Consider the following 20,024-nt stretch of genomic DNA (forward strand, 5'->3'; position numbering starts at 1 on the left):
CCCTTCTGCCTCAGCCTGTGGGAGTGTTTGTGCAGAGTGAGTTCTCACAAAGATGAAGCCTGTGAGTGCTGCTCTAAAGTCTCCCCTCAGCTCTCTGTTTATCTGGTATCTCAGCTTGCACTGCTTAAAGTATTTCAGGGTTAACTCAAGACTTCAAAGTGTTTGGTGCAACTTAACTTTTTCACTGAAAACACACAATATGGAGATGTATCACTGTCACATTTTATGAAAAATCCCTTTGCCAGGATTTTTCTCCTGAGAAGCTGAGAAGCCTCAGAAAAGAAACGTAAACAATAATTATCTGATTGCTTGGAATGTGCTTTGGAGGTTGCTTACCAACAGGTGCATCTTTGATTGGTTTTAATTAATGACCAATCCCAGCCAGCTGTGTCAGACTCTGGTCAGTCACAGGTTTTTATTATCATTCTTGTTCTAGCCTTCTGAAGTCTCCTTTCTTTTTCTTTAGTATAGTTTTAGTATATAATTTTCTTTTAATATAATAGCATATCATATCATAATATAATAAATCAGCCTCTGAGAACTTGGAGTCAGTTCTCATCTCTCACCTCATCCTGGGGACCCACAACACCAAACAATGTGAGCTTCAAATGCTTTTCTGTGGGCATTGTCATAAGAATGCCTCCATAGTGATGCCAGCAAAGCATCCCAAGTGCTGGGTATGTTGGCTTTGTTTTTACAACCCACAGTACTTATTTAAGAAAGTTTTTTATTGTTGTTAAATGCAGCTGTCTGACAATATTCTTGTGGTTGAACAATAGCCCAATTAATTTGGAGTTTAATACCTTTCATACCCTTTTATTTCAGGGTGCAGTTCTCTTGCAAGCTTTTCCCAGTTGCTTTTCCAGGCTAACATTGATAGGTGAGATGAGTCAGTAAATTTGCTGCAGTCTGAAATCTTCACGGGTGATTAACAGCTCTGAGATTTGTTCTGATGGAATTTTACCTCAGTAGGGCACTGAGGCTCTCATGGCCTAGACAGCAACCACAACTGTCTGGAAGAACCAGCACTGCTGTGCTGGGACCTCCATCTCCATGAAAATAAAAACATCTTTTAGAAGCCTGGTGTTTGCACTGCACCTAGAAATTAGTTACAAGTTCTTTTCCTGCCTTGTAAGGCTGCCTGGTTTTATACTTTTAGTTTCTTTAATGTTGTAAACTCAAGTGGAAAAGAAACTTGCCAGTGCCACTCAAGCCAACAGAACAGATTCTGAAGTTCCTTTGGAATGTAATATGGTGTTATCCTTCTGAAGTCACATTTCAAAGGAAAATCACTTTTAAAAGCTTTCCATTTATGTGCAAAGCAATAATCTTCCTTTTTAGAAGGACGCAGAAATCCTAAGATGTCTAGTAAAGTGATCCTGGAAAAATACTTGACCTTCACATTTTGCTCCTTAAACTCTCCTTTGGGACTGCAGTATGCTCTCATGAACATGGAAAGAGGCAAGTGTCAAAGGATGCCAGCAGCAGTTAAAGCTTTGCAGCAGGAATGCATCTTGTGGTTGCATTAGAAGAGATTTTTGATCAAATCCAAAATTTTCTTTCCCCCCATTAGTTGAAATGCTGGTGCAAAGCCATCACCCTTGGAACTGTGAGGAAATTTTATTTGTGCTCGAGGGCTTTTCCAAGTTATCAGAGCAGGATCAGTGATGAAGTGCTGAGCAGGATCTGGCTGTGCTGAAGTGAAGTGGGGTCACTGGGTCCTATGAGGGTTTTGTGGTCTTCAGAACATAACTGGGGCTGTGAAGGAATGATGCAAATAAGAAAATGGAAAACTTCACTTGAAGATTGCCTTAAATTAGGGGACACCACTAGGGGTTCATCAGAATTGCCTGGGAAAGTTACAGCTCAAGGTGCCTTGTTCAAGAGATGGATGTTAGGAAGATTCATTTGTCAAATCGAGGAAATCAATTTATTCTCTCTAGGAAACTGTTTAATAAGTCTGAGCTGGGTTCCTAGTTAATGAATATTAAATGAATGCTGGAAATAAAGCAGATGTTTTTAACAGCAGGCAGTTTTCTTTAATCCATGGTAAATGTTGTAGTCTTAAATATTACATAGAAGGGTAGAACACACACACTCAAAAAAAGGCTGTAGTTGTCCAAGTGGATTTGCCAGTTGGGAGAATGGACCATGAACAAACTGCTTTCCTTGGCTTTGTTTTCTCCTTCTGAGAACCTGTCTTGAACTTGTTGAAGATGTCAGCAGCTCTTCAGTCCCTAAGGCTATTGGATGGTCCCTTGCTGGGAATGGTTCCAGAGCCATGGGATTTGTCATTTGGTATTGGTGTCACCCTTGTTTACCTCAACCACTTGGCTTAATTCTGTTGTGGAAGTTATCCCAAAGATGAAGACTTCAAGGTGTAATTGCACACAGAAATCTGCCAGCTTGCTTTTTTTCCTAAAGCATGTTTTAAACAGTTCTATGAGGCACACTCCTTTTTAAAAGGAAAAAACAATCCCACTGCTTTTTGTTCCTAGAAATGCAGATTCTTATGAAAGTTGCCTTCAAATAAAGGGATAGGCACATTTGTGTCACTGCCAAATAATACCTGGGCACTTTTACAGTTAAATCTGTCTTACCTGCTCTGAAATGTGTGTGTGTGTGCAGGCTGGTCAGTGTGAGGGCTGTGACGAGGTGGTTTGTGTGGGACACTGAGTGTTGCTGGGGCTGTCACTGACTCAGAGCTCTGACACCCACGTGCTGGAGCCCTGAGCCAAATCCACACTGCAAATGCATTTATGCTGTGGTGCTGGGGGTAAGCTGGGCTTCTAAATCTGTGAGGTTCCAGCTTCACATCAGCCAAGGAGAATGAGCCCATGGGCAGATGGAACAGGAGAAGCTCACCTTGGGTTTAGGAGATGCCTTGCCTGTGTCACTGCAGGGTTCCAGGGCACCTCATAGGTGAGCACAGGTGTTGGAAGGGTTGAACTTCATTACCACAGCTGCAGCTTTTCATATTCTTGTGATCTGGGAGGCTTCTTGAAATTACAAATTGTTTAGCTACTGCTTCCTATCTATCCAAATGGGTTTTTTTGTCTGAGAACTTCCACAGAATTTCTTTTCTATGTTTCCCTCAGCAATTTTCAGTCCAATGTTCTGATGTGATTTTTTTTTATTATTATTATTATATGAATCCCTTTGGTCAGGTTTACCTGTAGATGAGTGTGTACATGTGCACATAGCTCTATAATAATGTTAAAACATTTTAGGGGTCAAAATCTGCCCTTTTTCCAACTCTCCAGGGAAACCATCTGGAATCACCGAGTCAGGTTCCTTGAGGACAGAGTCCTGAGCTCCTGGACATCATTCACCATTTGGAATGCTGGCAAGCAAGGCAAGAAGCTCTACAGAAGCTTGTCACCAGCTAATCAGAAAAAGGTGAGCTGGAAAGTGACATTTGTACAAACCCACTTCTTCTTCATGTGCCCCTGTGATGCTGCTGATCTAACCCAGCAAAATTCTCATAAGATGTTTTGTCCCTAAAGTACTTGTTGATAATTAATATAAATTGGGGCAATTCTCAATGTTCTGTGTGATGTATTTCTTCTTTTAAAACCATGATATTTTGTTTAGAGCTTAAGGTGGGCAGGGAGAGCAAGAAATGCCCCATGTTGCTGCTCAGCACAGCAGTAGGTGAGACACAGCTGTAGTAGGCAGGTACTCAGGGTGAGTAGAGCAACTCTTTGCTTGGGTTGTAGGGTGCTGAACTGCCTTGTCCAGGGTCATCCATACCTGTGTAATATTTGCCCAGTTCCAAAGTGGATACTGGACACGGCCCTGGTCACTGTGAGTCCCTTTGGAAAGGATTTGATTGCCAAAAAGGATTTGATTGCCAAAAAAAAGGGTTTGGTGTGGGCTGAAAGGGTGAGCAGAAACTGCTGGACATGGCTGTCCCAGTCACAGTCAGCTGAAAATGCTGGGGTTTGGCAGTGGCAGATATTTCTCAGGATAGATTTGTCCAAGAGCCTAAATGCCTTATTTTTATAGCATTTTCTTGTGTGCAATAACTTTGTGTTAGACAAAGGCTTTAGGGCTGATGTCAAATGGCTGTTTCTTATAAAGAACCACAGAACATTCATTTTATTGCTGCATGTGTTTTTCTTTTCTTAAGAATATGGATGGGAAGACAAAATGACAAATACATATAAAAACCTGATTAATGTTGTGGCCCTCAGACCACACACATATAAAAAAAATAGAAGACATTTGTATACACGCAGTTAGAATTACTGAATAGGCATGGGAGACTCTCAGATAGTAAATGTACAAAGCAAAAACTGAACTGAATTTCCTGCTTGATATTCCAGTGCCTTTCCAGTGCCATCCCTCAGTCATTGCCATCACGTGGCAGTGGGTGAGCTGGATGAAAAGATATTAAATGAATCAGTTGTTTCATTCAGGGAGGACAGACCTGTCCATTAAATATGATTTTTTATTTATTGATTTACTATGACAGTTCTATTCTGTATATTATTTCATTGTTATATATAATAATCATAATGACAATTATATTTTATTTCTATATAGAAAATCTATAAAAGTATAAAGCCAACTAAAATTAGGTTTAGAATACAGCAGTCTAAATTCAATGTTAGTTGGTTTTATATTTTAGGTCAGTTTAGGCTCCTGAGATTTCACCTATGCTTTGTTTGTCTGCATACTTTCACTGAGATGCAGAATTTCATCAGACGTCCTGACTGACTTTGGCTGGACTGTGGAGTCACTGCAGAGTTGTTTTCTCAATTGGCACCAAGTACCTGCAGAAAATGTGGGACACAAACTCCTGGGATAAATAATAACACTCCCAAAAAAACCCACTCTACACACAGCTTGTGTTACTTTGTAATTTTGAAACAAACCTGGACTCTACTAAATCCTCAGGAAGAGAATTAAATCATTTGAACTGTCAGGCTTAGGGTGTGTAAGAAAACATCTTTTTCAAGAAAAAAAGGATGTTTCTAGTATTTTTAGAACCTGGTAAACAAAGCAATTGCATTTCTTCTGCTGATGGGGTCTTTGTGGGATGTTGAAAAGCCCAGCTCTGCCCTGTGCCAAAGAGCTTTGTTTCTTAGAAAACAAAATTCAGGCAATTCCAGGAAGCAGCAGTCTGTCTGTGTTCATACTCACTAACAAATTATTACTTTAGTTTGTTTGGGAAACAGTGTGAATGTGAGCTGTGGTTGTGTTAAAAGACAAAAGGACACCTCAGCAATTCTCCCTTTTCCCTCAGCCATCTGCATGCTGAATATTAAAATGATGCTTTGTCTCCAAAGGAGACAGGCAAAAATCCAAGGCTCACTATTTTTGCTAAACAGCAACACACGAAAAAAAATTATTCCACTAGTAGTTTTTTTTATGAATTAATTACCATGATCTCAGTATTCTTAGGGAAATTCTGCTTCCTGGCTGTCCCCTTCTTGATTCACACTGCTGACAGTGGTTCAGTATTAGCATTTCTGCAAGAATGAAGTCAAACAGGCCTTTTTTTGTTTAAAACACATCCGTTGTGTCTATAATTTGCAGCTGAAGATGGAAACCAAATGTTTTTTGGGATGCTCCATGTGCCTGGAGGGTTTCTGAGCTGTCTTGTCTGCTCTTTTATTCTCCATCAGACTTCAGCTAAAAGGAGAACTTCAGCATTAACACTTCGTGTCATTTCCGATGGCTGAAAATAGAGTTCCAGTGGCTCATGGAAAAGCAGGGGAAAGGACCAAATGAGCATCAGCTCATTAGTGGGCTGGAAACAGTGCTTGTACACAGCCAGGCCATGCCATTCCTCTGTGACAACCCTGTCTGCTGGTGGCAAACAGACAAAGTCTTTTGAAGGCCCTTTTCCGTGGCTCATGGAGCATTTCAAATCATCCATTGGGTTCCCTCTGCCTTTTTCCAAGAGCAGCATCACCAAACCTTGTGTTGCAGCTCTGGTCCTCCAGCTCACCCCCACAGCCAAGAAATGTTCAAATTTTGCAGCATTTTAAACGTTCTGAGAGTGTGTGACTCCCAGAGCCTGGAGTGGGAACATGGAAAGCAAGGAACCATGAATAAAGGGGAGAATGTTACACCCACTTCCCCAGGGGAATGGCAAGGTGAAAGCAAGTTAAAAGCCTCCAGAACAAGGAGAGAGGTGAAATTTGAAAGTTTCAGTGAAATCCAAGTATAAAACCCCCTAAAATGCCATGGGGTAAACCAAGGCTTCATTTTGGACTGTAGTGAATGCTTCTTGGCCAGGAAATCTCCCTGCTCTCTCCATGTGGAAGTGCTTTTTGCAAGCTCTGTTCTGTCAGCCCAGAGCTGTGCACACCCAGGAGGTGCCTGGCATCACTCAGATTTCCTCTGCAGGATGAGTCTCTGGCAGTGAGGTCCCTCTGAAGGCAGGTGTGTTGTACACAACAAGGGAAATGTTTTACAGCCAGTGTTCAGCAGCTGATTTTGCATGTTGGATTCTGGTGTTAAAATTCTCCACTGATTTTGTAGTGGGTATGTGCAGAAGGGGGAAGCTGTTCTCAGTGGAATGGTGTCTTAATGGAATAATGAAATGGGGTTTAAAGATACCCACAGCTTCTGTCCTGGCTGGAGTGCTAAAGAGGTGAAATAAAAGCAGCTCCTGGCACAGAAAATCACTCAGATTGTGATGGGTGCTTGCTGGTTCCATGGCATGGCAGACTGTCTGTCCCTTGGCCTGTTTTTTCACTAGCTGTATCTATTTGAACTTGCATTGTAATGCTTTCAGTTGCTTTGTTTTGACATGAATGGCCAAAATTGATTTTGCTTTTGCAGAGATGTATATTAACATGCTCCTGAGGCTTTCTACAAGCTTCAGTGAAAGAATTATAAATAGAAGAATTAACAGGATTCACTAGAAGTTTAAAACAGATGTGGGATCCCATGAGATGGGGAGGGAATGCAGCAGGGAAGATCTGCTCAGAAGGATTTTGCAGGTTGTCTCTTTGGAGGTGACTCTGAGGACACCAGCTGATGTTAGGAGGGAGAAGTCCCAGTGTGCAGGTGACCATTTATTGAAAGGGTTTTCCAGTTTTCTCTCAGGTTCTACTCAGTTGTTCAGTCTCCCATGTGGAACTTGCCTCTCATGTCCTTCCAGACCTGAGAATGGGCTGGTTTCAGGTTGTTGCTTTCTGTAAATGGCTGTTACAAACCACAGGTGAAAACAAGATGGGGGAACAAAACCCTGTGGAGACCATTCACCATAAAAGGACACCATTAAGCTGATGAAACCTTTCAGTTTTTCCATGATGAAATCTGAGTGGAATGGGAAGTTGAGCAAACACTGTCTGCAGTACCCATCAGTCCCACAGGAAACAAACAATTAAATTCTTGTGCAATCCCAGCAGAGCTCCAGCAGGCAGGTAGCCCCAGCTGCACCCAGGGCACCCTTCTGCCACTGCTGCTCCTTCTGTGACTTCCCTGCTGAGCACTGGAGGAGGATGTGCTGCCATTAATCTCCTTTCCCCAGAGAGGTCTGATAGCCCCAGCCTGGCCCTGCAGAGCCCCTGTGTTCATTAGGAAGAGCCAGAAAAGGGCTTTTATCTTCCTCAGACGTGCTTCCCCCTAGCAGAGGTTGTTTCTGAGTTAGTATCTTATCTTTTGAGCACTGTAAACTTTCTCTTAGGAGGGAGAAGGGGATTTCTCCTTTTCCCCTTACACCACTGTTAGTGGAAGTTGCAATCCATTTTTACAAAAATGACTTTCAGTAGTTCCTTAGCTTGCCTCTAGCAGAGACCCAGCTGTCCCCTCCAGTTTTGAGCTGAGAATTAGCAGTGCTCTTTCCTTTGGAAATTTTGTAACTGTGCACGTTTTCATACAAGTGATGTTCAAAACAAAAACGTGTAATAACTCATATATTTTAGTAATGCTGAAGTGTCATCTGAGGACTCAGTGGTATCATACTGTCAGAGATATTGCCAATGAGTAATTTTGCTAAAAGGAGAGGGGGGGAAAAAAGCAAATTGAGACTCCTTTATGGCTTTGTAATTCATGGTTTCTCACAGGGAGACAGGAGTTCCTGTGTGGATAGATGTTCTTCACAAAAGCTACAAGAAAGAAGGCCATTAATGCAGGAAAATAAATAGGTGTCTCTGGGTTTATCCTGATAGTGTATAAAGTAAATAACTCCCATAAGCCTGATGCCCTGACTTCTCCTTATGGGATAAACAACTCTGCCTAAGTCCTGTAGTTAGAGTCCAAACACAGCTTTGCTTTAATTGGAAAATAAATAGTGTGTGTCAGAAAAATAGTTGCCTTACATTTTGGCCACCCACATGGTGTGCAGGCTGCAGAAAAATCACCCACTCAAGTCTGACCTGTTTTGTACTACTGCAAAAAGCAGGTCTGGGCTGCCTGAGCCCATTGGGAATTACACAGGGAAATACCTCAGTGATAACAAAAAGGGTTGGAGCTCTTTCATCCAAAAGGGAAATCTGTCACAGGCTCACCTGTGCTCTTTTTTTCACTGAGGGGTTTGTGTGGGGGTGTTCTGGGGGCTGGGAAAGGGCAGAGGTTTCTACACCCAGAAACTGGAGTGATGGAGTGAGGGAGGGTTGGAATTAATGGCAATTTAGTGATACCAGAAGTGTCTTTGGAGAGAGACTGTTTCAAGGGGATGCAGTGACAGGACAAGGAGAAATGGTTTTAAACTGCCAGAGATTGGGATTAGATATTGGGAAGAAATTGATTCATGCTGAGAAGCCCAGGCACCACTCAGGGGTTTCTGTTAACTGGGTTATAACACACTGAGGGTGAACAGTGAGACTTTCCAGCACAGATCTTGCAGCTGAATTCTCAGTTACTGACAGAGAACTGTAAATAGAATTTCACTTTACCTCGTGTCATAAGTTTTGGTGGTTTATTTTGGTTTTTATTATCTATAAGAGCATAATCAGCTCCAAAAATAGCTTCATTTATTGGACAGTAAAGCAACATATTGGACTTTGTTCCTAGAACTCTGTTGGGTTGACATTGAAGGCATTTCTTGCTAAATATTGTTTATTATGATCACAGCTTCCAGGACAGTAAAACACAAGTGGCAGAACTGAGATTTGCTGAATGTTGGAGAATTTTAAAGGTGGTTAGCACAGAATGAAGAGAATACAGCCAGGGAATCTCTTCCCCCAGTGACTTGTACTGGTTCCCTTCATGTACACACATATTTGTATCTCTGTGTGTGTACACATCCACACCATCTGATTTTCCAGCCACCCCAAAGCATTGCAGTGGGCGTGGAAATAGGGCCAGGGATGTCAAGTGGATTTATCTGTGAAGGAGCTGCTTGTGTGTGTCAATCTAGCCCAGCTGCAGCAGCCACAAACACCTTGTACAATCTCCAGCACCTTCCTGAATTCCCTCCTTCCCTTCTGTTCCCATTCCAGCTCTGACCCAGGGTTCATGTGTTTGTGGAATCCCTGCATCAGAGCAAATCCTGGGTGTGCTCCTGATGTGATTCCTCCCTCACAGCCCCACACTGGAAATTCCATATTTCCTTAATGTTCTGGTCTTCCTTTGGTGCCTGTTTTGTCTTCTCCAGGTCTGCCTGTGTCCCTCTGAGGGGTTCCAAGGATTGTCCCTGCCCACCCCCTCCAGTTTATCCCCTCTTTTCCCTCCTTGCTCTGGACACTGGTGCTTTGCAGCCTTATCTGCAGCCCCCTGATGCTTTTGTTTGCATTCTCTTGCCATTGATGTTTAATGAAGGAAGTGATATTATGGTTTTAGAAAAACCCTCTACACAAACAGAATGAGGTCACTTTAGGTAAAAGAAAACCATCTTAAATCACAGGAAGAAAATGTGTGAGAGAGATTTTAGACATGGAAAGCCAGCCAGCCTTTTCAGCCTTCTCTAACTTAATAAATTAATAAACAGCTGTTTGGCTTTTCAGATTTTCTCAGCAGTAAGTGTTGTTAATCAATTTTTAATGCAGCAATTAAAAAGATATGAAAGCTGCTATCCAGCTTTCACCAGAATAATTGATTTCTGTATGACCTTAACTATCTCAAGTGTTCTGCTTCAGCATAAGAGCTCCATGTAGATAATATGAATAGATCCAGTGGAAGTCAGAGGAAAACATAGCCATGTTTATTTTAAAAAGTCTTCCAAAATGTTCCTGGCAACCTAGTGGCTCTCAAAAATAAGGCCACTGTGTATTTTAGATGGCAGGCATTTCTTCTGCCTGCATATTTATGAGGAATGCAAATAAAAACCCACCTGAAATATCTGGCACCTAGGGCTGCAGATAATGCTTTCATAACTCCAGTGAGAATAAGCAAAGGGAAGCAGTAATTATTTGTGTCTAAACATCAGAACTGCTGAGCTTTTCTGTTGAAATTCAGGTCCATACCAGAGGAATGCCCAGATTTGGTGTGCTGTGCCCTGGCATTGAGGCTGGGACTGCAGAGCACCCAGAGCAGAGGTCCTGAGGTGTCTGGGGGTACAGCCCATGCCTGGGGTGGCCAGGAAGAGAGAGGCTTTTATTGCATCTCATGCTGGGTTTTAGTGGAAGTGCCAAAAGGAGGAAATTGGTCTCTGGGATGAGTTGGCTCCCTGGGGATGGGGTTGGTGCTGTTCCCTTATGCAGTCAGTGACTTAGATCAGAATGTGCTCACAGACACAGAATTTTCTCCACTCCTTGAGATAGACCAGAAAGGATTTAATCAGGCTTTAAGCTCCAGAGGAGGCCCAGGGTGCTCTGTCCTACTCCTGTGTCCATCCCCCTGCCTGCAGCTCTGCTCACAGCTACATTACAGGTGACATGGGGCTACTGAAACATCCTGCTTCTGTTTTCCAGGTAACTGCATTTTGTGATGTCGATGAAAAGAAAATAACCAAAGGATTCTACACTTATGAGGAATCTGAGGTGAGTTATAAGCACTCTTGCATTCCTTATTGTGATCTGGAAGTGTCCTGGGGAATGTGATGAAGGAATTTGTCACTGATCCTGTTTGTTGTGTAGCAGCTCATTTTGGTAAAGAGGCCATGACAGAAGATTGGGGGGCTGGGAATGGACACTGGAATGCAAAGTGGAGCCAGGACTGTCAGCTTCCCTCTCAGTGAAGTCAGTTTAGAAAGACAAAAATACTTCTTCTGAAAGGATCCTGATGATGGGGTAAAACAGTCTTCACTGACAGCTGTGTCTTCTAAATGGGAGTAGAATTTGGTTTATGGTGGATAAAAGGAAGGTACCCTCAAAATTAAAAGTTTTCCAACAAGTTATTGTGTGGATCAAATTACCCTGAGTTTGCCAGGTCCTGGTATCTGATGGGAGTGGGACTGAGGGAAGGAGGGACAGGAGGAACAGGAGGGCCCCTCCTCAGGTACAGCTTGGAGGAACTGTACAATTCCAAACTGGGAAAACACTGAGTGTTTGAGCTGCATGGAAGCAATTGGGATCAGCACTTCAGCCTGGAATACTGAGGCCTCAGTGCCCAGCAGCTCAGTAATACTGTCAGCATGACTGACACACATCCTGGGCACTGGTCTTCCTAAAACAAACCCATTTTCTCAGCTCAGCTGTGAAGATTGTACTGCAGCTGTTGTGAACCCTCAGAAAATCCTGCAGCTTGGATCGTGGTGAAGTCCCAGCCCTTGAACAGCTCCCCTCAGGAGGGAGAGGTCCTCCTCTGTCTCTGCCCTTGTGCCTGTTCTGATGCTGTCTGAGGGCACAGGGATGGCTGCAGTTCACTACAATGGCACAAAATTAACCCCAAAACGAGGAACAGTTTGTTATGGGCCAACCATTGAAGCTGCACACATTGCCATCAGATCCAAGAGGGAACTGTTTGGGAAAGGGCTGGAAGTAGAACTTGGAGGTGAGGAGGAAGCAGTGGAGCAGTGAGAGCTGCTCCTCTCAGCAGCAGAAAGCTCCAAATTCAGATTGGGTGGAACTTCACACAAAGGCACTGAAACACAGACAGAGAATGAGCAAGGTCTCTTCAGCACCACAGCTCAACACATTGTTTTCTCCTTTTAGAGTTTAGCAGCTCCTAAAACCAAGCTGGCAAGTAACCTGAGTGCTTCTGTACCCCTTCCTCCTGCAGGAGAGACCAAAACCAAAAATTCCTGTGTGTCACTTCAGGGATGCAACTCCACCCTTCGTGATCTGTGTCAAGCTGGTGAGTCCCACCTTTGGCCTCACCTGCAGGAGCAGCATTTGCTCCTCAGGAAAATGAGTTTCTAGTCACTGGAAGTGCCTTTTCCCAGAAGCTTTTGCTCTACAGTTCTGACTGTGCAGGGTATTTTGGGATTTAAATCAGCAGAATTGGGTAAAATTAAGAATTAGAAAAGGGACAGCTTCTGTGAAGGACCTGCATCTGTTGTACTTCCTTGCCCAATGAGCACATGCCCTCAGCCTGCTTTGGGCCAGGTATTTTGCAGCCCCATGTATGGCAAAGGCTTTGTTTTTAAATCAGACCTTAAAAACCATTTTGTTTGGCCCTGCCAGTTCTGAAGCATCTTCTCCATCTGACTGTGGTAACTTATTTCAACTGCTTTAATTGCCCTCATAATATAATTAGATGATAACCAGCAGTTCTTCTGCTCTTATAACACAGAAGCTTTAAAATAGCAAATACAATGGATTTGCTATTTTTATTGCTTTTTACAGTGGTAAAAAACAATAAAAACCCTCTGACAGCAACTAAAACCTGCAGCTCCACACAGCACTGACACTGTAATGCTGTGCTGGTCTCTCCAGGGATGGATCAGCTGGATCTCCTCTCCCCTGGTACAGCCTGCTCTTAACTTGGCACTCCCAGCTCCTGCTCAGCTCTGGGCTCAGCACTTGGGCTGGAAAGCCAGACTGGGAGTGCCTTGGGGCATTATCCTGTACTCTTGCTTGATAAACTCCTGGAGCAGCAAGTACTATTACAACTCATTTAATTTTTCAGACTGCATGGAACAGTGGGTGGAAGTCCCCAGACAAAACATCTGTGCAACCTGTTCTAAAGCACATTTAATCTGGGGAGCCCTTACAAGGAGACTATTATACAACATCTTGTCTGCAAACTCTGCTCTCTGACTTCAGCTGGGATTTCAGTCCATTTTTCCCCTCATGGCCACTGAGCATTTTCTGCTTGCTGACTCTTTACCAGCCTAAGTTCCTCACCATTTTCTGAAGGTGGAAGTGTGCTCTCAGGGGCTCTTCTGGCTTTTAGTTTGCTGTTCATGGCAGGGGATTATTTTTCCTTTTGATACAGACAAAACCTGCATGTTCCTCTGCAGCTCTGAGAGGGTGATTTTGCAGATTAGATGTGTTTATTAAGTGGGCTGTTTACAAGAAGTGACTCTCTGGGCCATGTACTTGGAGCAGCATTGGCTCATTTATTTTTTCAGGCAGTTCCTCCCTTGTGAGCACTGGCATGGCTTTGGTAGCAGAGCAAATCCTCTGGAAGAAGCAGGCATCCTCTGATCTCTGCTCATTTTAGAATGGCTTCACAGACAGCTGGAGCTGCAATTCTGCTCTCTGTGTGAGTTTTTGTTGAAGAGAATGAAAGTGTGGCTTTAGCTGCTCAGGGCCACTTCACCCAAGGGCTTGTGCTCCCTGTTTGCTCTTGCTTGGAGGTAAAAGCAAAATGCTTGGAAATGCTGCTTTGTGCCCTGCCTTGGCTTGGATTCCAATGGCTGGAAATGAAAGGGATTTTTATTTTTCTGTCACAGCAATTAAACAAGTTTGATTGTATAAAGTTTTCAGAGAATTTGTAGTTAAATCTCTTGTTGTACAGCCCTGCCTGGCTTTTCCTGTGCTCTGGGAATGAAAGATTTGTCTTTAACTCTCCCACTTAATTTAGCATCTGGTCTCTCATGTATTTTTTTAAACCCTCTATAAAGCAGGTTATTTTTTTTCCAACCCCTTCAATTCCAGTTTCAGTGGGATTCCCTTTCTGTAACTTCCCATCCTAAACATTCACAGTTAAAACTTCACTCTTGCTCTTCTGGGCCAACCACACAAACATTAATTTTTGGGGTTTTTTTTTGGAGACATTCCTTAAGATCAGTAATTCAGGACTGCAGGAAGTGCTCAGGAATGCTGAAGGTGCCCTGTTTGCTTAATGACATCACTGAGGCTGCTCAAGGACCAAATGCAGCCAGTTCCTGTCCTGATAACTTGACTGGGCTAAAGGAAACACCTTTAACTCTGCAGAGCACTTCATCTGCTGGATGCAGGGCTTGTTTTATCAGACAACCTAATCAGTGCTCAGAGGCCACCCAAACCACTTGTTTTGTCCAGCTCACTGCCTTGGCCCATTTTCTGCCAATGTCTGAGCTGGCAAAGAGCAGAGCAGAGCTGGGCTGAGAGCCTTGGTGAGCTCCAGAGCAGCACAGCCCAGGGAGGAGCTGTCTGACATCCCCCCACAATGATCTGAACACTAAATTTTCAAAATACCCTGAAGTTTGGAGTAGAAACTTTCCTGAACCTTGGTTTATTTTAGTTCTGCAAATGGGACTTTCTCCTGTGGCCTAAAGAATCAGTAACCCAAACCTGCTACAGCCTGAAATGAGTGTGAGCTCATTTTCTTCTTCCTCCCTTGCAGGACTTGACAGGGGGAGCCTTTGAAGCAAACCTGGCCACGCTGAACCTGAAGGAAGGGGTGGATTATTATCACTTTAACTAAAGCAAGGTGAGCAGTGCTACTGAAATGTGCTGCTCCCTGTGTGTCTGGCTGCAGGAAAACCAAATTTAGAGCTTTGTAGTCATTTGGGCTTTGTTAATTTAATCTTTGGGCTGAGTAACCCCTTTGCAAGGGAGGTCCTAGCTACACCAGGGTAATGCTGTGTGCATTACTTTTACTGTGCACATCAGTAATTATTACTATTTACTATGTGCATTACTTTCACTGTGCACATCAGTAATTATTACTATTTTCTTACTGTGTGCATTACTTTTACTGTGCACATCAGTAATTATTACTATTTTCTTACTGTGTGCATTAGTTTTACTGTGCACATCAGTAATTATTACTATTTACTGTGTGCATTACTTTTACTGTGCACATCAGTAATTATTACCATTTTTTTACTGTGTGCATTACTTTCACTGTGCACATCAGTAATTATTACTATTTTTTTACTGTGTACATTACTTTCACTGTGCACATCAGTAATTATTACTATTTTTTTACTGTGTGCATTACTTTTACTGTGCACATCAGTAATTATTACTATTTTTTTACTGTACATTACTTTTTTTTACTGTACATTACTTTTACTGTGCACATCAGTAATTATTACTATTTTTTTCTGTGTACATTACTTTCACTGTGCACATCAGTAATTATTACTATTTTTTTACTGTGTGCATTACTAGCTTTGCTGTTGCACATGACTCAGTTTGAGTGGTAAATTGTGATTAACACTCAGTGAGCTCCACTAATTCCAGCTGCCAGTCCAGCTTGCAGGAATCCTTAAGAAGTGTTGAATAATTTCATTTATAGTCAATTCAAAACCAAACAGAGTCTGAGCCAGCCAGGTTGGAAGTGAACACCTGCACTTAGCAGCATTTACTTCACAGAGAAACTGCCTTGGGTTTAGCTTCTCTGCCTGAATTTTTCCTTCCTTTCACATTTGTAGAGGTGGCAATACACAGCCAGCCACTGTTCTGCTGTTGGGACAGTGGGATTTAATTACAGCCATGAAATAACAGTGTTATTGCAATAGGATGTGGCCTCCCCATCACGTTGATCTCACTAAAGATCAATTTCAGAGCTATTTCATTTTGTAGGGGGTAAGAAATTATCCCCTGGATTCCTGGCAGCTGCTTGAAGAACTGACTCACCACCTTCAAAACTGAATTTACCAGAAAAACAATTGGTCTGAATTAATTACATAAAGAGCTGCTGAGAGAGGCTTTGCCATCAGCTGAAGTGAAACCTGGATTTTTTTGGTTTAACTCTGACAAACTTTTCCACAGGGACACTTGATGCTTGGGGATGATTTCAGTATCACTGAGTGTTGCCATTCTCACCTCTGAAAAAGAAATCTTGAAGAGATCAGTGCAGCAGGTCAGGTTTAATTCTTGGTGTGTGTACAGGTTCAGTCAGGGAAGTACAAAGCACTGCCACCAGACAGGTCAGTGTGACCAGAACCTGCCAGACAGCAACACTAAAAACTGAAACAAGGAATTTCTGCCTTCCTGTGGCACAGGGGTGCTTTCAGACAGGCTCTGCCTCTCCTGCCCAGCTCTGCTGGGATCCAGTGTCAGGATGGATCAGGATGCCACAGCTCAGCCTCTTCCCAGCTCAGGAGCCACTGAGGAGCTCCAGGACAGCCCAGCAGCCAGGGCCTGCTCCTGCTCATGCTGAACTCTGCCAGGGAGAAAGGAAAAGGAAAGGAAAAGGACAGGTCACATGGAGCAGGCAGTCCCCCTGCTCCCCCCACCTGACACCTTCACCTTGGAATTCCCAGTCAGGGGGAAGTTTTGGGTTGGAAGTGGGAGATTTTGGGGAGTTTTAGACTTGGAACAAACCCCCAGCTCCCTGTTTTTCCTGGGAATTGGAGAACCTTGTTTTTTTCCAGGAAACAAGGGGAAAAAAACCCCAAACTCCCCGTTTTTCCTGGGAATTTGGGAGATCCCTCCCTCTAAACCTCCCCATTTTCCCCAGGCAGGATTTGGGATCCCAGATTTTCCCCCAGACCTAAGACCATCCTGGATTCATCCTGGGGGGCTTCAGGCACAACAGGCAGGAGGTAAAATCCTCCCCCCTCCCACTCTCAATTTTTCTGGAGGGAAATTTGGGATTTTGAGCCATTTTTTGGGGGGAACTGCAGCTCTCTAATTAACTAACCCAAACAGAAAAGAAAATATCAAGCTGTAATACTTACTGCTTTTAACCCCATGGTTTGAACTAACCCCCAGCAAGTTTTATTTGTACAAAATTTCATGGAGTAAGTTAGAAAGTATTGATTTCAGCTGAAGCCAACTTCATTCTCCTTTTTATCCTGCCTTGCTTGGCCTCCCCTCTGGCTTCTCCCACTGCTGGGAGCAGCACTGGGGACAGGGGGACAGCTGGGACAGGGGGACAGCTGGGACAGCCCCTCCTCCTCAGTGGCACCCTGAGCTGCAGGCTCAGCTCTGTGCTGAGTGTTACACTGACTGTTTGTTTATGTGCAGGGCAGCAAGAGGTAAAGTTCCAAACTGAGCACAAAACATCCAGATTCCACCTCAGAGATACCTGGACGTGTATTTGGATATTTCTTATTATTTTCTTTATCCTATTCTCTCCTAAAGTATCAGTCTTCTCTCAGCCTTCAATAATTAGGAATTAAAAGAAGGAGGTGTTTTTTTTTTTAATCAGAGAATTTATCTTGTAAGATCTCTCACTTTGAGCATAACCTTTCTCCTACTTGATTAAAAAACTTTTAAAAGCAACCCTCAGGTCAGTTTTTGTTCTGAAAAACAACTCCTTGCTGGGCAGGAGGTTCAGACTCTTGTTTTCCAGAATTATAAAAATGTTAGCTGAGGTATCTTACAATTGTACTAAAAGCAGATGGTAAAAACTGGAAAATGAGTGAAGACACTGCTATGAGGCAGCAGGAGGTCTTTGAAGGGTCTTCATAGGGTCCTAAGTATGAGTCTTTAAAGAAAGATAAACATTGATATATACACACTAACACATATTCTTTAAAACACTAAAAACCTCTTCTAGAACCTCTACCAAAGCAGAAGGTTCTGTACTTGTGAAATACTGAGCTGGGTGGGCATGCCCAAACTATCTAAAAATACACATTTTATATATATATATTTATATATTTATGTATATATATACACTTTATGGTTTTGTATGCTATTCACCCACAGAGGCAGTGCTGCAATGCTGTGTCTGCACCAGCTCATGTCATCATCTTTGCTGCTGAAATGGAGAAGTTCCTGTCTCTTCCCCTTCCCCAGGAAGGGCAGAGGAGCAGTGGCTGCACATCTGTGTCTGGAATGTGGCGCTGCCAGCCTGGAATGCTCTCTGGAATGGGGCTGCAAGGGCCTCAGGCAGCAGCTCCAGCCATCCCACGTGTTCTGCAGCTGGCTGGGAACATCCTCAGGGACACCTCCATGAAAAAAGCACCCCCTGGAGCACATTCCCACCTCACCTTGGCCACCAGCTGGGGTCTGGGCACTCTCAAGAGGTCGCAGAGGCAGTTCCGTCTCTCCCTCACCACGGGCAGCTCTGCTTCCCTGGGAGAGCAAAGGTTATTTCCAGTTCATTCAGAGAAATCCACAAAACCCCCTCAGTGATCCCTGTCACCCCTGCACCACACTGGGTGGCTCCTTTCATGCACATTTCAAATGGCAGGAGTTTTTGGTTGTGTCACATCTGAAGGCTAATGGACCATTTCTGTACCACCCTAAGTCAGATAAACCACAAATACACACCAGGTCTGCCACAGGTCTATAAAATGTCTATTTTTAGTTAATATCAGCCACTGGCTAATAAAATGTCCAACACTATTCTTTTACAGAGTTTTATATTAAAAAAAACAGTTATTTGTACAACTCTTTCAACTCTTTTGATTAGAAGTTCATTTAATTTTTCTCTAAAGTGATTGGATTTGGAGAAGACCCTCCCATCCCCCTCTTAAGGAAAAAGCAAAAAAGGGTGAGTTAGAAATAACTTCAACCTTTTTTTTCACACCTTGGACAATTTGTCTTATTTACCACTAGAAACTTTCCTGTGGCTAAACAAAGTGTATTATTTATAGAGTAATTTGTTTAAACTCTGCATGACACAATTGTTTGATAAAGTCTCTGGAGTCCCAACAAGGAAAATATGTGCATCCCATAATTACCATAACTCCTTCAAATTCTCATTTGGCTTCCTGCTGCTAATACTTGGGGTAATTCAGAATTTAGACTGATTATTTTAGCACTGGGACAGCGTGAGGAAAACAAGCAGCTCACTGTGACACTCAGCAACTACTTCCAATCTCTTTTTCTGTAAATAGCTCAAATCTACCAAGATAAAACAATTAAGTTTTGAGTAAATGAGCTCTTTGTCTTTCATCTCAGAGCTGTGGCCACAGTGCAGCAGGGCACTCAGGGCTTGCTCCAAGCCAGAATAAGCCAGGCACACCCTAAAAATGACAGGGTGAAAGCAGAATATTCATTTCCCTGGAGTGTTCTTCTGGGGAAGTGTTTTGCTTTGATTTAGGAACACAGTTGTTTGTGAGCTGAACTGCCACTGCTTTTCCTGTACTGGCCCTGGAACCATCCCTGGGTGACAGCACTCAGCTCATCCTGCAGAGTCAGCTAACAAATCCCTTATGCAATTCCTGCCCTTAAATGCAGGTTTGCTGATGGAGCTCTGAGTCACACCCAACTCAATCCTAAACTTCCACCTGCAGTTAAACAAGGAATTGGAACTGCTGGCAACCTCTCCTTCACACCTGAGACTCTTGTCCAGTTTTGCACTGGAAAATTCAGGAAAAAAAAGCAGCAGCCACCCCTCCTAATGATAAACTCAGCTTTCTTTACACAAATTTAAAGTTCTTTAAGCTCAAGCACAGAAATAAACTGGAAACTACACAGAAGTCAAGCAGTGTGACTGCAATCTGCAACTCTGTCAGCCACCCTAAAGGTGTATTAGTCCTTTGAGCTTGTCTGGGGTAAACTTATTTCTATGAAATGTCAATGAATACAAGAAGCTATTTAATATAATGACAAAATAAATTATATATTTTTCTGTATTTGTCTGTTCTCTGTGACTTGGGGCAGCTCCATGGGCCAGGTCTGTGACAAGGAAAAATGCTTAACAAGGCAGCAAAACTAATAAACTAATTATTATCTTAAAATTCTGTATTTTCTCAAATCTTCCAGGCATGCAGCCTTTTATCAGCCTGCCCAGGTGATAATGCTCAATGCTAGAATTTGCAGAAAGGGAAAAAATCCAGTGCCAAAATGCTGGTTCCCTGCTCCTGTCACTGCAAAGGTGCTCATGGAATGATTCCTTTGCTCTAAAAGTCACTGGATCATGCTCATGAAGAACAGGGCCCTCTTCCCCTGCCCCTGGAAGAA

The 20,024-nt window shown here is 43.1% G+C and overlaps 2 protein-coding genes across 17 annotated transcripts in view; one reads left to right on the forward strand and one right to left on the reverse strand.

Moving 5' to 3' along the window:
• B3GNTL1 (UDP-GlcNAc:betaGal beta-1,3-N-acetylglucosaminyltransferase like 1) overlaps positions 1 to 19,801 on the forward strand; it is a 108,044-nt gene extending 88,243 nt beyond the window's left edge. For 5 of the 15 annotated variants that reach the window (XM_059864307.1, XM_059864305.1, XM_059864304.1 and 2 more), the window contains 4 exons: positions 3,264 to 3,399; positions 10,815 to 10,883; positions 11,997 to 12,138; positions 13,358 to 14,510. In XM_059864307.1, coding sequence (XP_059720290.1) covers positions 3,264 to 3,399; positions 10,815 to 10,883; positions 11,997 to 12,138; positions 13,358 to 13,449 — 439 coding nt within the window. In that variant the 3' untranslated portion in view covers positions 13,450 to 14,510. Of the gene's footprint in view, positions 1 to 3,263; positions 3,400 to 10,814; positions 10,884 to 10,979; positions 12,139 to 13,357; positions 14,511 to 14,556; positions 14,644 to 15,932; positions 16,024 to 16,623; positions 17,391 to 17,819 lie in introns of those variants that run through there. The other 10 variants (XM_059864310.1, XM_059864306.1, XR_009488902.1 and 7 more) reach the window with 9 other exon arrangements.
• Positions 16,012 to 20,024, reverse strand: part of TBCD (tubulin folding cofactor D) — a 120,867-nt gene continuing 116,854 nt past the window's right edge. The window contains exons 39-40 of one of the 2 annotated variants that reach the window (XM_059864302.1): positions 18,104 to 18,188; positions 16,012 to 16,326 (exon numbers count right to left, since the gene is read on the reverse strand). In XM_059864302.1, coding sequence (XP_059720285.1) covers positions 16,315 to 16,326; positions 18,104 to 18,188 — 97 coding nt within the window. In that variant the 3' untranslated portion in view covers positions 16,012 to 16,314. Of the gene's footprint in view, positions 16,327 to 17,998; positions 18,189 to 20,024 lie in introns of those variants that run through there. The other variant, XM_059864300.1, reaches the window with a different exon arrangement.

The sequence above is a fragment of the Haemorhous mexicanus genome, chromosome 20 (genome assembly GCF_027477595.1).
Source record: "Haemorhous mexicanus isolate bHaeMex1 chromosome 20, bHaeMex1.pri, whole genome shotgun sequence".
Lineage (NCBI taxonomy): Eukaryota > Metazoa > Chordata > Aves > Passeriformes > Fringillidae > Haemorhous > Haemorhous mexicanus.